This window comes from Phytophthora sojae, assembly GCF_000149755.1.
Source record: "Phytophthora sojae unplaced genomic scaffold PHYSOscaffold_4, whole genome shotgun sequence".
Taxonomy (NCBI): domain Eukaryota; phylum Oomycota; class Peronosporomycetes; order Peronosporales; family Peronosporaceae; genus Phytophthora; species Phytophthora sojae.
Window position 1 is genome coordinate 2,144,354 of NW_009258118.1, and position 14,208 is coordinate 2,158,561.

The window sequence follows — 14,208 nt, forward strand, 5'->3', positions numbered from 1 at the left end:
GCGCGGTCTTTCTGAACTTTTGGATGATTCCCGCCAAAAATACCATGGTGTGGCGAACATATATGGACTATAATATGGTCTATTATATGGGTTTTGGTAGTTATTTGGTGTGCCTACCCGATTTGACTTCACATACGCAATCAAGCAGCTAGGGACAATCATCTTGCACGGACACACCACTGGTCCCCACAATCGAAAAGCTAAGCTACCGCTGCGGCCAGGATGGAGACCTTGGACATGGAGGACGGCACGGAGGGACTGCTCACGGACGTGGGCTTCATGTTCGACGCGTGTCTGGAGAAGGTCACGTGCCGCTACGAGTACGGCGCCAACAACGACGTGTCGGTGCTGCTCACGTACGCCAAGGAGGAGCCCGGCGCGCTGCAGTCCGGCCACTACGTGTGGCCCGCGGCGCCCGCGCTCTGCGAGTACCTGGCCGCGCACCGCGACGCCATCCCGAGCGGCAACGTGGTGGAGCTGGGCGCCGGCTGCGGGCTCACGGGTCTGGCCGTGGCCCAGCTGCGGCCCGACGCCACCGTCATCTTCACGGACCACGACCCGGGCGTGCTCAAGGTCATCGAGCACAACACCGGCCAGCAGGAGCGCGCGCAGGCCACGTGCCTCACGCAGAGTCTGCGCTGGGGACCCGACGGTGCCAAGGAGATCGAGGCGCTCGAGAGGTTGCAGACCGGCCCGGCGGGCAGCAAGCACGCCACAGAGCTGATCGTCGGCTCGGACGTCATCTACGCGCGCGAGGTGGTGCCGCTGCTCTTCTGGACTGTGGACAGGTTGCTGTCGCCCAGCGGCGTGTTCCTCATGTGCTCGAGCTTCGGCTATGACAAGGACACAGAGCGGGAGATCGACGAGCAGAGCGCCAAGTGCGGGCTCAAGAGGGAGATCATCCAGTGCTCGCTCAGCCAGGGGGGCACGAGGATCCAGTGCTTCACGCGGACAGCAACCAGGTAGACAGACGGCTGCTGCTGGGTGTGTATGGAGGTGTCGACTGGACTGTCCTGACCTGCTGCCGATGCTGTATGTGACGCGCTGCCAGATAAGAGAGGAAGCGGCTCGCTGCCGGCGCTAGATGGAGAAGATCGCATTGCCGGGAGGATGCACCCGGGACAGACAGAGCTCGCCCAAAAATCGACGTACGCTTCTTTCTATTAACTTCCCATGACTCTCTCTATCTTGCTTACTCCGCAGCGGCGAACGCGTAGAGCTTGTGCTCGACGATATAGTTCAGCACCGCCGGATCCAGGTGCTGCTCCAGCTCAGTGCGATCTGCGGTCGCGCGCACCTTCGTGGACGACACGTCACTGAGCTCGGGCACGTGCAGGTACTTGACCCTCTCCTGCTCCTGCTCCTGTTCCTGCTTGTCTCGCCACGGCGACTCGACGCCCTTGCGATCCACCACCAGCAGCTTGACCAGTTGCATGAGCTCATCCCCGCGCTTCCACTTGCCAGCCAATAGATCCGCGTACGTGTCGCCGCCCAGCAGCATCGTGAAGCTCGTGTCCCGGTACTTGTCCCGCAGGTAGAGCACCAGGTCGATGCTGCCGAGCCGGAGCTGCTCTGCATTGTCGCTAGCTGCAGCCGCGCGCTCGAACATCTCGCGCTCCTCCTGCACCACCCTCAGCGCTGCGCCGGCGTCGTCTGCTCGCTGGAGCGACTCCAGCACCAAGCGACACATCTCCACGCGGTGCTCGAAGGGCGCGAGCTGCCTCTTGCTCGAGTAGATGTGCTGGTACACGGGCAGCAGCCAGATCTCGTCAAACATGGGGCGACAGTGCCTCACCACGCCCATGTGGCCGGCGGCGCCCGTCGGCGGGTTCGCCGACAGCCCGAACAGCAGCACCTCGCGCGGCGCCATGCTCGCTAGTAGTCGCCGGTGCATTAAAGGTCAGCAAGCACCATTGGACGAAAAACGTTGTGGATACCATCGCTGATTGGTGAAATATCCTGATCAAAACCATGATTGGTGGAAAAAGCGGCCTGACGTCATTCGGGATTTGGAGCTCTTGGGCCAAAGATGAAGGTGCTCATGCAGCGCGTGACCAGCGCCTCCGTGCGCGTGGAGGGAAAAGTGGTGGGCGAGATTGGCAAGGGACTGCTGTGCTTCGTGGGAATCGGACACGACGACACGGAGGACGACGCAGAGTGGTGCTGCCGCCGCCTGCTGGTACAGAATCGCACTGTGTCACAACATGGCCGACCACTAAACTATCCGCTTACTAACCCCAATGCAATGCCTCCGTGTGGCTATATGCTTACGCTGTTTAAGAACGCTCATCTGTGGCCTGACGAGTCGGACCGCGCGTGGAAGACGTCGCTGAAGAGCAATGGCTACGAAGTGCTGGTGGTGAGCCAGTTCACGCTGCACGGCCAGTTCGCAGGCAACAAGCCCGACTTCCACCTCGCCAGTACGTCGTCGACTTCTCAGTTGCTCTGTTGGGTGGAGATGCTGATTGCTTGATGCATTGTGTTTGGTGTATTCGTATCATTTTAGTGGGTCCTGGGCCGGCAAAGGAGTTCTACGACGCATTCTGCGACCGTGTGCGTCGTGAGCACGTACCCGAGAAGGTGGCGGAGGGTGTCTTCGGTGCCTACATGGAAGTGTCCATTGTACGAAATCTCTGCAAGCGGGTGTCCGTTATGCTTTGCTCTTGGCCTAGTTGCTGACGTCGTCGTGGGTAACTGTAGGTGAACGATGGACCGGTGACGATGCAGATCAACTCCAAGGACCGAAAACCCGCCAAGATCTAGAGGACTTGGACGTGGTTCCTAGACTGTGTATCAATGCACATATATAGACCAAGTGGGGTCTTCAAGCCACATGCCATGACATGGAGTTCTGATTGCGTTGCTAAATTTGACCTAGTGACAGCCTCGAGTCTGCGTGCACCTTATGCGGTACTAACCCCATTCAGATTCCGTTCTCTTTGCCGCGCCTAGGTACACGTTAAGACCACTATGCCAACACCTTTGGGGTATTCCAAGGTGTTGCAGGGGACCGAGACAGACGCAGCGGGACCTATCTATCGCTCTCTGGCACAACCACGAGACGCTATCCTGCAAGACCCGGCTAATCCAGACGATCCTTTCGTGGGTCTAACGAGGCCAGAAGCACCCAGCTTATATCACAACTTCATCCGCACTGCTGAGAGCTACCCCGCACTCCAGTGCCTCGGTGTACAGCCTCTTGTTGACGGTGTCGCGCAACCGTTCACGTGGCTCACGTACGAACAAGTCGCTACTCGAATTGCCAATGCCGGTGCGGGTATGATGCACTTAGACCTGTTGCCGCGTGTGGGGGATGACGAAAGCGACCGAATGTTGGCTGTGTACATGAAGAACTCGATTGACTGGGTGGTTGTGGAGTATGCAGCGTATTCATTCAGCGCGGTTGTCGTGGCACTGTACGACACGTTGGGGGCTGACTCAACGCAGTACATTTTGAACCAGACAGAGATTTCGACTATCGTCTGCACAGCTGCAGAGCTGCCCAAGCTCACTCAGATTTCTTCCAACTGTCCGTACCTGAAAACTGTCATCATTTCGGGCGGGTCAACGGGCGACGCACAATTTGAAGCCGAGTGCGATGCTAGCGGAGCTGGTCTCAACGTGTTGCATTTGGAGATCGTCGAGTCCGAAGGACACAAGCACCCCATGCCTGCCGAGCCGCCGACTGGAGATGACATGGCTACCATCATGTACACGAGTGGAACCACGGGCGATCCGAAGGGAGTTATGCTCACTCACGCTGGAATCCTATCAGGGTGCGCTGCTGTTAAAGACTTCTGCATCGCGGGTGGCCACGCGTTCTCTTCCGGCAGTGTGTACTTGTCGTATCTTCCCCTGGCGCACATTCTCGAGCGCACATCACACGTGCATTCGTTCAGCGTGGGAAGTCGGATAGGCTTCTCGCAAAACAACCCCCTGAAACTCGTTGACGACATCAAGGCACTGCGACCGACCGTGTTCGTCACCGTCCCTCGCTTACTCAATCGGATTTACGACTCGATCACCGCCAAGATGCTGAATGGGAAGAAGTCCGTGGCCTTCCTGTTCACCACTGGAGTGCGTACGAAGATTCGCCGATTGCGGAGACGCGGAATCGCCCGCCACGCGTTCTGGGACCGCTTGCTGTTCCGCAAGATCCGAGCGGGGCTTGGACTCGATCGATGTGAGTTTATTATCTCTGGATCAGCGCCACTAGCCCCCGAAGTCCTCGACTTTTGCAGAATTGCCCTCTTGGCCACTGTTGTCGAGGGATATGGGCAAACTGAGACTTGCGGTGGAGTTACTGCTACGCCATTCCACGATCTGTCCACGGGTTTCGTTGGCACTCCAAACACGGCCGCGGAGATCCGTCTCGAGTCCGTTCCCGACATGGGGTACCTTGTGATGGATCGATCGCATGGAGAGGGGTCTGCTGCTGTTCCCTGCATGGGGCGCGGGGAGATCTGTGTCCGAGGACCGCTCGTCTTCAAAGGTTACTACAAGCAGCCAGACAAGACAGCTGAAGCCATGGATGCTAGTGGGTGGCTGCACACCGGAGACATCGGCCTGTGGTCCCCGTTGGGTCAGCTGCGCATTATCGACCGCAAGAAGAACATTTTCAAGTTGTCCCAAGGTGAGTACGTGGCTCCGGAAAAGATCGAAAATGTTCTCGTCACGTGTCCGAGCATCGGGCAAATCTTCGTGGATGGCGATAGCTTCCATTCGCACGTCGTGGCGATCGTTGTTCCTGATGAAGCAGTTATTCGCTTGGTTGCAAAGGCTAATGGCTTGCTGAACGCAAGTTTCCGAGAGCTTTGCGATCACGACTCGATCAGGGGAACCGTGAAGAAAGAGATCGAGGAGGCCTCGAAACGCGCAAAACTTGCAGGATTTGAGCGTGTGCGTGAGATCTATCTGCACCACGAGCTTTTTACAGTCGACAACGAGCTTCTAACGCCCACATTCAAGCTCCGCCGAGCCGACGCTCAAAGGCGCTTCAAGAATGAGATCGCTCACATGTACGAGCTGACAGGTGACAGCATCGTCAAGGGCATCCCCGATATCAAGTAGAAATCCATTGCTTGGACACAATATCGTCCCGAGCCACTCCGTTGCAACCTGTGGCAAACACCACAGCTTATCTTTGCAGTCTATTATGCATCCTGTCGCTCTGTAAACCTAGCAATAAAACCTCTGCATCCAGCGCTCCTCAGCCATCGTTGTCGTCGTAAGGGCGACGTCTACTTGCGACCAAGACGTTTTAACCGTCTGCGGTAGTGAGAGCACGGCCGCTTGCCATGGTTTGCCTGCACACGTCGCCAGCATCCACATCAGACTCCTCCATTTTACAGATCTTCCGTCTTTACACCGGAACGCACCTTTCTGGGTTGACGCGCATTGCGATTAAGCAGCTGCAGAGCCACAGGCCCTTCAGTGAGACGCATGCGCTCCAGAGCGAACTCCAGGTTGTCCCGCATGTTCATCATGTACTGCGGCGCCTGGGGCTTTGCTGCTGCGGGCTCTGCTGCACATCAACGGGGAGAAAGGTCTAAAGTCAGACCACCACTACAAACTGGCCATGCCATCTGAAAAAATAACACTCTGCCGTACTCGCGGGGAAAAGCTCCCACACCTTGGAGGGTTGCGAGGAGAAGCAGCGACTTGCCGCCTCCGCGTGAGGAGCGACGCGCTTGAGCACCGCTGACAGCATCGGCCGTATCAGAGACTGCAACCGCTGGACGGGAGACGGAAACTGAAGTAGACGGAGCAGGTCGTACCAAGCGGAAAAGTAACGACTGCCGCGTTCATTGGCTGAAACCCTGTAAATCTTCCATAGGTAAAAAGAGTTCTCGTTGTGTTGCGTACACCAACTATTTTTCAAATTCCAGTCGCGCTAGAGCAGCATGGCCGAGGCGGAGACTGGCATCTTGGCGGGCTTCTTGCCAGACCGTACGTCGTCCCCCCAGGGATCCTCGCCCCCTATCTTCAGTACCACTGATATTTCCTTTCTTTTGTGGTCTTAACGGTGCTATCTCTCCCGTTATTGGGTGCGTCGCAGTGGCCAAGAATATCTCCGAAAGTGTGGTCGATGTCACAGGCGAGGTGGAAAATGCTCTGCACCAGGTGGGAGATGCTCAGTCCAGCAGCTTCAACGGGTAACACTCATGCTAATAGCGTGATACGTTGAATACTTCAGAAACTGGAGTCGACAGGCAGCAAGAAGAAGCAGGCAAGGCAGCTGAATGCTGTCGCCAAGGTGGGGAAGAGAGTTCAATACTACAAAGCTGTGGGAGGCCCAATTATCAATGTTTGTGACTCAATTGTGTGTGGTGCAGGGCTCTGGGAAGTACATGTCCAAGGTTCATCGTGCATTCGAGAAGAATTTCGACAAGTTCGAGCTGTATGTGCGGCGCAACATTGTGTCGGTGCCGGAGGCTCTAGCGGACGAAGTGGCTCAGATTCGAGCTGAGAGGCACAAGGAGAATGGAGGAGAGAAGGCAGCAGTACCAGAAGAGGAGGAGGATGCCTCGCTGTCGAATGAGGAGAGGGAGGAACGCCGTTTGGATGCACAGCTCGAAGCTCTGCGACTGAAGCTACGGGAGCTCACAGCATCGAACCAAAGTTTGGAGCTCGAGCAGAAGGCGCTGGACCAGCGCACCCAGCAGTTCCAGGAATACGTATCACAAGTCTCATTTCTAGATGACATGCCAGAGCGGGCTATCTCCCCATTGAAGCGCACGGCAGAGCACATTTCGGCCCTCCACGAGGCCTTTTTGCAGATGGACAGTATTCAGGCAGCATTGGAAGAAGACTCGCGCCAGTTCAAGCGGTCCAAGGTGACAACTCGCGGCAGCTTCCGGAATCTGCACAAGCGGTTCACGGCAAGAGCGTCAGAAATGACGTACCGAACGACCGAAGATCTCGAAGATCTCCATTCCAAACTATTGACCATGTAAATCCTCCGAAGGATTTCCACAGATTCCTCCCCTGTATGCACATAAAACAATGCTGTTTAAGTTTCTGTTCGCCGCGCCCGTATCTCTGATGTTTTCTCTACAGCTCTCCAGGTACAGTGTCAATCCACCCTTTCGTTCATTTTTGTCGGGTTTTATTGTCCTTTCACCAGGCTTCTCTCCAGCGAATAAAACGACCCAGCAGCCTTCGGCAGCTAGCACTTTATGAATAGCCGCGTCTCCGCTGGCAAGAACCTGTTCTGCTGTGTGTAGATCCAAGCGCGATTACTCCTCGTCAGCGTCGTGGAGGTCGTCCATGACGTCGTCGTCAGCCGAGTCCTCGCTCTCCTCCTCGCCGTCAATCTCCACGGGCATCGGCAGCGCGCCGATTTCCGAGCGCTCGTACTTGATCTTGCCGTTCTCCAGCGCGTAGCCCTTGGGCGCCGCCTCCGAGTGCGCCTCGTGGTGGCCGTGGCCGTGGCCGTGGTCCCACGGGTGCTCCAGGCCCTGCACAATGCACACAAACACACAAACGCATTAACAAGTTAATAAATAATTATTGCAGTAACTATATAACGCTAGGATGCACGCACCAGCACGACGCGGCCGTCCTGTTTTGCCCGCCAGAAGACCCAGAGCCAGAGCATGGTGCCGTAGGCCAGCGCCAGGTTCTTGTGCACGGGGCTCACGTGGAAGTGCATGCCGTGCGGGTAGTTGTGGCCGTGGCCGTGCGCCGAGGACATGGCGCGACGGCCCGAGGCGGCGGCCATGCGACGAGCGAGGAAACTGGCGGCGCGCATGTCGGGTCGGAGCTCCTGGGCTTTGGTAGTAGCGTTCCGCTGGTCTGGGTCCCCCTTGAAAATGAGCGGCGGAGAAGTCGCAACTGCGATTGGCTGAAAATATGGGGTCGATTTCGACGAATGGGAGAGAGCTGTTTGATTATTAGCGAATGGGAATAGATAGCAACCACTTCAATATCGCCATGCTTGCTACGATCATCGCTTTTGTTTTTCTGAAAAGGAGTGTGCATATTTAACGTTAGGTGGTGCTAAGTTTCGATGATTGCATGCCTTTTATCGACTCAGCGACCATCGAGCACCACATTTCTAACAAGATATGTAGCGTTCTTCTGGTGTTAACAAAACACGACGTTAGTCACTTGCAGAACACTGAGTGCACTTGCTTCCCTTAGATCCTGCCAATACAGATCCTATCGTCCACTCATATCCGCATTGAATCGGATAGTGACTTAGAAAACCAGGTTCCTATGCGCGTTTCAAAAAACGTGAATTTGTCCGCATGGAGTATTGTAAAGCTATCAATGCATATTGCATATACGATATCGATCGAGAAGCACCGAAAAGTTGGGTAGAACAGCTAATGTAAAGTTTTTCGTAGGAGTGGCAATTTAGCTTTATATTTCCATATCTGCGAGGTTCTGTCGATTGGGCACTACAGGATAGCTCTTTTGAAGTCTTCGATCCTGTGAAGCTACCTTATAGGATGATGTAGGCGAATGCTGACTATTAACAACGGGTTCGGGAGTCAACTGTAGCCTTCCCGGTAAGTCGTTTACGACGCGAGTTTTGCGCTGCAAGTTGCGTGGTAAAGCACTTGGTAACTAACTTACGAATATCTATCTTATAAACACTCTTAGGGGCTCGAAGGACCAACGCAGAGTATGATTCACTAGCTACGTTCCCATAAGTGCACTTTGCTTCGTTGTTTTAGGTAAGATTTAGTGAGGGATTTGCAGCTCTAGGAAGATATGTAATGTAATGTGTCGTGTGTGGGGAAACAGCGGTGTCCTGATATTCGAACTTAGTGCAACGTACATGAAGTACACAACAACACTACAGCTCTTCAGTAACTGGATGTTTGCCAAGTGGTAAAATAAGGTTCGGATAGCCAATGACATGCAGCGAAGGTGTTCACCGCCCAATATCTCGGCTTCCACCGAGTGCTGCAAGGTAAGCTTAACGTGAAAATTCTTCAATTTGTTTGTTTTATTTATATCGCTACCCAGTATTTTGCTTTGCAATGATTTGGCAATATGAGGCGAGATTTGCTGTATTTATAACGACCACCTGCTAGGTTTACAAATCTTAAATTACGATAAATCGAGGTGCATAAATGGGTGGAGGCCTAGAATTACGCTAAAAGCGCCACAATTGCACTTTCAAAAGTGCAATTGTGGCTGTGCAGCTGCAATTCTGTCGGTTTTTATCCACAAGCACCTACACACACGGCAATTATGCATAAGAGGGTGGATGTGCTGGGGACCATGAACGGTGGTGTACGGGGCCAATGCATGGCTGCTGACAGGCCCTCCCAAGTCGATATATATATATGAGGAGGTGGATTTTATGCATAATTTTAGCAGGTCGTGTATCTTCTTTCACACATATTTAGAGGCTTTGCCATATTTAGCGTCTAAAATGGTCGGCAAAATAACTGCAAAGCACAATATTTTCTAGCGCAAAATTTCTAATGGTTCAGCTTACCGGGAGGCTGGAAAGCTACAGTTGTATTCCGAAGCGATTGTTAATAATATGCTAGTACCGGTAGGGCTGTGGAAAATATGATTGCGATTGTAATATTGCCAAGATTGTCCATCACAATAATGGATTGTTCCGTGATCTCAATCGGCAATCCCGTTCCCATATTGTTCCTATACTCATTTTGAGTCTTTGCCAGTGATCCGGTAGAGCAATATGCAACACCAAGCCCATGGAACCGATCCTAGCTCCTAAAAAGCCTTTCTGCGTCTTCTGCTACTTCGAAATGCGGATTCGAGGGGCCTGGATGGGGTACACGCTCAACATGATGAATATAAAACCCAACATTGCATTTTGCCAAGGTTTTTGAAGGTTAACAACAATGTAATCAAATAAGCAAAGGTCTTAGGGCAATAGCACCGCCAAGCGAGTAAAAATATGAACCTAGCAGAGGAAGTACAAGCGAGAACTTAGATTGCAATCTTTTGTTTTTGAGATTGTCGAGATTGCAATAATTGATTGCTCCAGATCTGAGCCGTCAATCAATAAACAATCTAAATTTCCACAGCCCTGCATATTATATGCTTAGCATATTATGCTAGTACTAATGGTGCACTGTTGATCGTCTGGCCATGGTACTGCTTGGTACACACAAAAGCCACAGCTCTTAACGAAGTACAGCTTATCGCTAACATGTTCGGGCTGTTCCCACAGGAAGTACGTGGTTGTTTTACCATGACGTTCAACTCACGTTTACCTTCTCTGCGCTTTCGGTAACTCTCCGGGACCTACCTTACTCGAATACTCAAATACTCGTCGAGCTATTTCTACGCAGCGCCTTCAGCTACGGTAGATACCTTGAATGAATACGTGGTAAAAAAAACTGAAATGCGCTTGATCGGATATAATCCGATTTGGTCTGCGATAGCAGTAGAAACGTTGCTTCCTATCCCCGTATAACTTAACCATTAGAACGTACTACTATGTACATGCATATACAGTAATTTGCCTCAATAGTGCAATGGCTACATTTATACATTCTCTAAGCTAATTGAATAGGAGAGTCTAGCTGAACTCTCATTGGCTGGATTTGGGGTGTGCACAGATACTCGTTTCAGCAGGGTATTCGATGCCACGACTGCGCTATTGAGGCAAATTACTGTATACAAAAACAAAGAAAAACGAAATCCTTCAGCGATTGTTTACTGTACACGAAGGGATTCAATTAGAAATGTTTGAAGCAGCGATGGTTAGAATGAAGGAAGATACAAAACAGTTCATACTAAAGATACATACTCACAATCTGCTAGCTTCAAGACTTCAAACGAGTGCTATTTTTCTGGGCAAGCAGTGGTCCTTGGGAAACTGCTTTCTTTCGGTCATTACATGTAGCTGCCACAAAGTTTTGACTACCAAACTAACTGCTGTACGGTAACTTCGGTGTACAGTATCCGGTCGGCACAAACCCGGCAAGTTGGCGGGTCTATAACTCACCCCCTTACGTCTGGTACGTTATCATGCGGTCCAAGAAACAGCATGATCAGGCTTCCAAACTGAATACAGGCGTCCCCGGGCTAGTCCCGGCTGTATATTTTTATGTACCTCGCACAGGAAGTACAACAAGCTCTCAAGATTTGCGCGCTACTTCTGCAAGCATATTGATTTAGATGAGTGTACAGCGAGACCTACTGCGACAAGTGGCACGTTGCGGGAATACCTCCACCGTATTCTTGAGCTAAGCTTGAAGTAAGTCAGTACATACTCATTTATGTTCAGACCGCGTGAATCTTGTTGATTCGCAAACATCATAAGTACCACTGTGGCGAATAGGCCGGGGACGCCTGTACATGTAGAATCAAAACCGTGTCTACAGGAATTTAGGGCATGAACGACGAGCCATCTCAAAAGTTCACGTAAGGCGTAGCTTTAAAAAATAGTGAGGAAGTCTCGCACCATCGTTTCACATCAATAACTAAAGCGTGTTATTTTGGGTGCTTCAAAATTTGACATTTAAAGCCTGCAAGTGGCTGCATGTAGTGCAGTAGTCAGACAATGAAGAGGAGAGGTGACATGCAAGCACGGTCAGCAAACACACGCCTCATCGCGGTACAGTGCCCTAGTACAATAGAATACGTACATATACGTGTACCGTAGTTCTACATGTAATAAAGGTTGAGGAAGCTCTGCGACACATTGTGAATACACTATACTATAATTCTCGTCACCCATGTGAACTAGTTTCGGATTTCGGACTCAGTGGATTTTCACTTTCATTGTTGGTGTTCTGACAGTAATAAAGGTGAAAATAATACTCGTCTGGGATGAAAGACGTCAGATAGAATTGTATCTTGAGAAAAAATTCTCAAGACAGTTCGAGAACTCTACATTTTTTATTAATGTAGAGTTCTCAAAGTGTAAGTAGGATGGTAGTGGCATCCTACTTGCATCATGCCACTACACCATTTCCCAGGCCCGTTGAAAAGTTTCCCAAAATGGCTCGTTGGCTAGCTCTAATTCCATGCTGTGTGGCGCCACACAATTTTTATTTTCAGGCTACAGTAATAGGCGAATTGCATGAAAAAGGCTACTTGCATATCTGCCCATCACCCGTCCCAGGCAAAGTGAACAGACTGGTAAAATGCATATGACCTCAGATGTTGCATACATCGGTGCCCGAGCACTACTGTACCCTGCACGAACAACACCAAAAGTGGTCGAAACTAGCTGAGACTTAGTCATCCACTGCACAACATTGTAGTGAGTGGCTGAGAGCAGTTTGGGGCGTGTATGCCTGGGAAATGGTACATCTGTAGAGGAGTTTCCATAAATCAGTGATTTTCACTGAGATTTGACAAAATGTTGTGATAGCTTGAAACTACTGACTCAGTGCTTTGGTAAATAGTAATAATACAGTAGTATTTGTGCAGCCTTTAGATTGCTATGTTATTCCGTTGTGAACCGAGGGGTTGTTGCAATATCTCGTTGCGTAAGCCGCGAGTCGATGCGAAGGAGAAAGACACCACGGCGAAGGCTGTAGTCTACTGAAGTACTTAAGTATGCGTTGATATGATTCCCCCCTTCACGACTGAGCAGAGTTGCCGCGGTAAGAAACTTGCGAGAACTGAGTACCGTTGGGAGCCAACATACTAAACTAATATGAACCGAAAACCTTTGCGGCGCGCACAATGTTTGCAGGTGGACATCCGTTACTCTATGAGTCGTCAATATACTAGTAGTAGTCACCTTATCGCAATATTTACAATTGCATAACTGTAACCCGCTGTTTCGTAGCTCTTTTTCCAAGTAGTTCGCGAAGCTATTTGCTAACGATCAGGGCTAATAAAGCCCAAATAACCACTGGTATTCTATCTGAAATAATTAACTGGGCATCGCATTTTTTGCGCAATATGAAATAAATGCGTGCACCAGTACGAACAATATTTGCTGTTATGAGCATGCGCAAGTTGCTGCAACACGGTATAATATCATCCTCAACGAGATGTTTACACGAACTGCATTTATTTTTTTGGTAAAATGTCTCTATTTCCAAACTACATTTATTCTGGGATAGCAGTAAAGCTGCTAGCGCAGCCCAAACCCGATCATTTCAAGTCGATCAGATGAAGCCTCCCGTTAAAGTTGGGTTTTAACTATTTAGAAGATTCTAGACTCAGAAATTAAGATACAGGAATTAATGAAGGAAGATCTCACATCAGAATCTCTTACTCGAACGCGGCTCATTCCTGAGTTTGCAGGGTCCGTGGACGAAGGACCTGTAGAGGAGGTTGGAGCGGTTGGTATTCCGCAAGGCTATCCTATTGCTACTTTGTCACTTTAATAGGACTGGGTACTTGGCTTCACATAACCTTGGTCTATTGAAGATAACCTATTTTATCTAAAGCTATTACCGCAATTCGCATGTTGAGAGCTGCACCCGCTTATGAGATGCACCTACATCGACCAATCATATGAAGCGATCTACATATTTTTATCCAATCAGACCAATTATTATACCCGGCAAATAAGATATAACCACAATATTACAGTTGTGACTTATACAACATGTTGAATTTTGTATATGATACTTTTTAAGTACGAATACAGATCAACATTACCGGGGTGAACATAGGGTGCAGCTCTCTACATGCGAATTGCGGTATGGATGCATGGAAACCAAATGACAATTTTATTTTAGGGAATGCACCATCTCTTGGGTCCGTTGAGCTTATACACTTTGTCCTATCGCGAAAAAGCTGGGTTATGTCGGCGGAAGGGCAGATGCAAAACAATAGTGGAGAAGCTTAGACCCTTGTATTTTGTTGAGTCCTCAAGACGACCAACGAATAAAGTTGCTTCAATATTAGTGCAGAATAACAGACAAGTTGTATAGTGCAAAAAGTATAACCACAATTTTATATAGTATTTTTGTAGGTAACACGCTACCTACGTGTACTATTTGTAGTATTACTATAGTTCCAAATTTGACTTGAAAATTGTATGGACGTGCCAGTACTATACTACTATACCTGCGTCAGTGAATTCAGGCAAACTGTCACAATCATTTTGTCAAATCTCAGTGAAAATCACTGATTTATGGAAATTCCTCTACATCTGTACGGTACAAAATGATCGGCAAATCCAGAATCAAATCCCATATTGTTACCTTGACCCATCTGTTTAAAAACCATGCATACAGACGACTTACAAAGCCGGCAGACACAAAAAGCCGGCAGACGAAGTCAAGCAAAGCTTAACAT

General features: G+C 50.3%; 7 protein-coding genes across 7 annotated transcripts; 4 read left to right on the forward strand and 3 right to left on the reverse strand.

The window, feature by feature from the left end:
- Positions 1-209: 209 nt before the first annotated feature.
- PHYSODRAFT_351115 (hypothetical protein) lies at positions 210-966 on the forward strand (the record flags this gene model as incomplete). The annotated part of the gene is made up of 1 exon (XM_009527908.1): positions 210-966. The coding sequence occupies exon 1, from the start codon at positions 223-225 to the stop codon at positions 964-966; it is 744 nt and encodes a 247-aa protein (XP_009526203.1). The 5' UTR covers positions 210-222.
- Positions 967-1,192: 226 nt separating this feature from the next.
- Positions 1,193-1,870, reverse strand: PHYSODRAFT_504656 (hypothetical protein; the record flags this gene model as incomplete). Its single annotated transcript, XM_009527909.1, has 1 exon — positions 1,193-1,870. The coding sequence occupies one exon, from the start codon at positions 1,868-1,870 to the stop codon at positions 1,193-1,195; it is 678 nt and encodes a 225-aa protein (XP_009526204.1).
- A 159-nt stretch (positions 1,871-2,029) lies between these two features.
- PHYSODRAFT_351116 (hypothetical protein) lies at positions 2,030-2,838 on the forward strand (the record flags this gene model as incomplete). Its single annotated transcript, XM_009527910.1, has 4 exons — positions 2,030-2,179; positions 2,282-2,420; positions 2,507-2,622; positions 2,701-2,838. The coding sequence occupies 4 exons, from the start codon at positions 2,030-2,032 to the stop codon at positions 2,761-2,763; spliced, it is 468 nt and encodes a 155-aa protein (XP_009526205.1). The 3' UTR covers positions 2,764-2,838.
- A 132-nt stretch (positions 2,839-2,970) lies between these two features.
- Positions 2,971-5,070, forward strand: PHYSODRAFT_314611 (hypothetical protein; the record flags this gene model as incomplete). Its single annotated transcript, XM_009527911.1, has 1 exon — positions 2,971-5,070. The coding sequence occupies one exon, from the start codon at positions 2,971-2,973 to the stop codon at positions 5,068-5,070; it is 2,100 nt and encodes a 699-aa protein (XP_009526206.1).
- Positions 5,071-5,240: 170 nt separating this feature from the next.
- On the reverse strand, positions 5,241-5,710 carry PHYSODRAFT_498549 (hypothetical protein; the record flags this gene model as incomplete). Its single annotated transcript, XM_009527912.1, has 3 exons — positions 5,241-5,306; positions 5,379-5,524; positions 5,611-5,710. The coding sequence occupies 3 exons, from the start codon at positions 5,708-5,710 to the stop codon at positions 5,241-5,243; spliced, it is 312 nt and encodes a 103-aa protein (XP_009526207.1).
- A 193-nt stretch (positions 5,711-5,903) lies between these two features.
- PHYSODRAFT_504478 (hypothetical protein) lies at positions 5,904-6,956 on the forward strand (the record flags this gene model as incomplete). Its single annotated transcript, XM_009527913.1, has 4 exons — positions 5,904-5,949; positions 6,059-6,123; positions 6,197-6,256; positions 6,336-6,956. The coding sequence occupies 4 exons, from the start codon at positions 5,904-5,906 to the stop codon at positions 6,954-6,956; spliced, it is 792 nt and encodes a 263-aa protein (XP_009526208.1).
- Positions 6,957-7,069: 113 nt separating this feature from the next.
- PHYSODRAFT_351118 (hypothetical protein) lies at positions 7,070-7,794 on the reverse strand. The gene is made up of 2 exons (XM_009527914.1): positions 7,547-7,794; positions 7,070-7,460 (listed from the first exon to the last, which is right to left on the reverse strand). Exons 1-2 carry the CDS (start codon positions 7,751-7,753, stop codon positions 7,239-7,241), a joined length of 429 nt encoding a protein of 142 aa, XP_009526209.1. The 5' UTR covers positions 7,754-7,794; the 3' UTR covers positions 7,070-7,238.
- Positions 7,795-14,208: the final 6,414 nt, after the last annotated feature.

Excerpts from the sequence above, each read along its gene's own strand:
- PHYSODRAFT_351118 (XM_009527914.1), bottom strand. The coding sequence starts at position 7,753 with ATGCGCGCCGCCAGTTTCCTCGCTCGTCGCATGGCCGCCGCCTCGGGC. Across the intron at positions 7,461-7,546 it reads AGGACGGCCGCGTCGTGCTG|GGCCTGGAGCACCCGTGGGA; the intron begins GTGCGTGCATCC and ends TGCATTGTGCAG.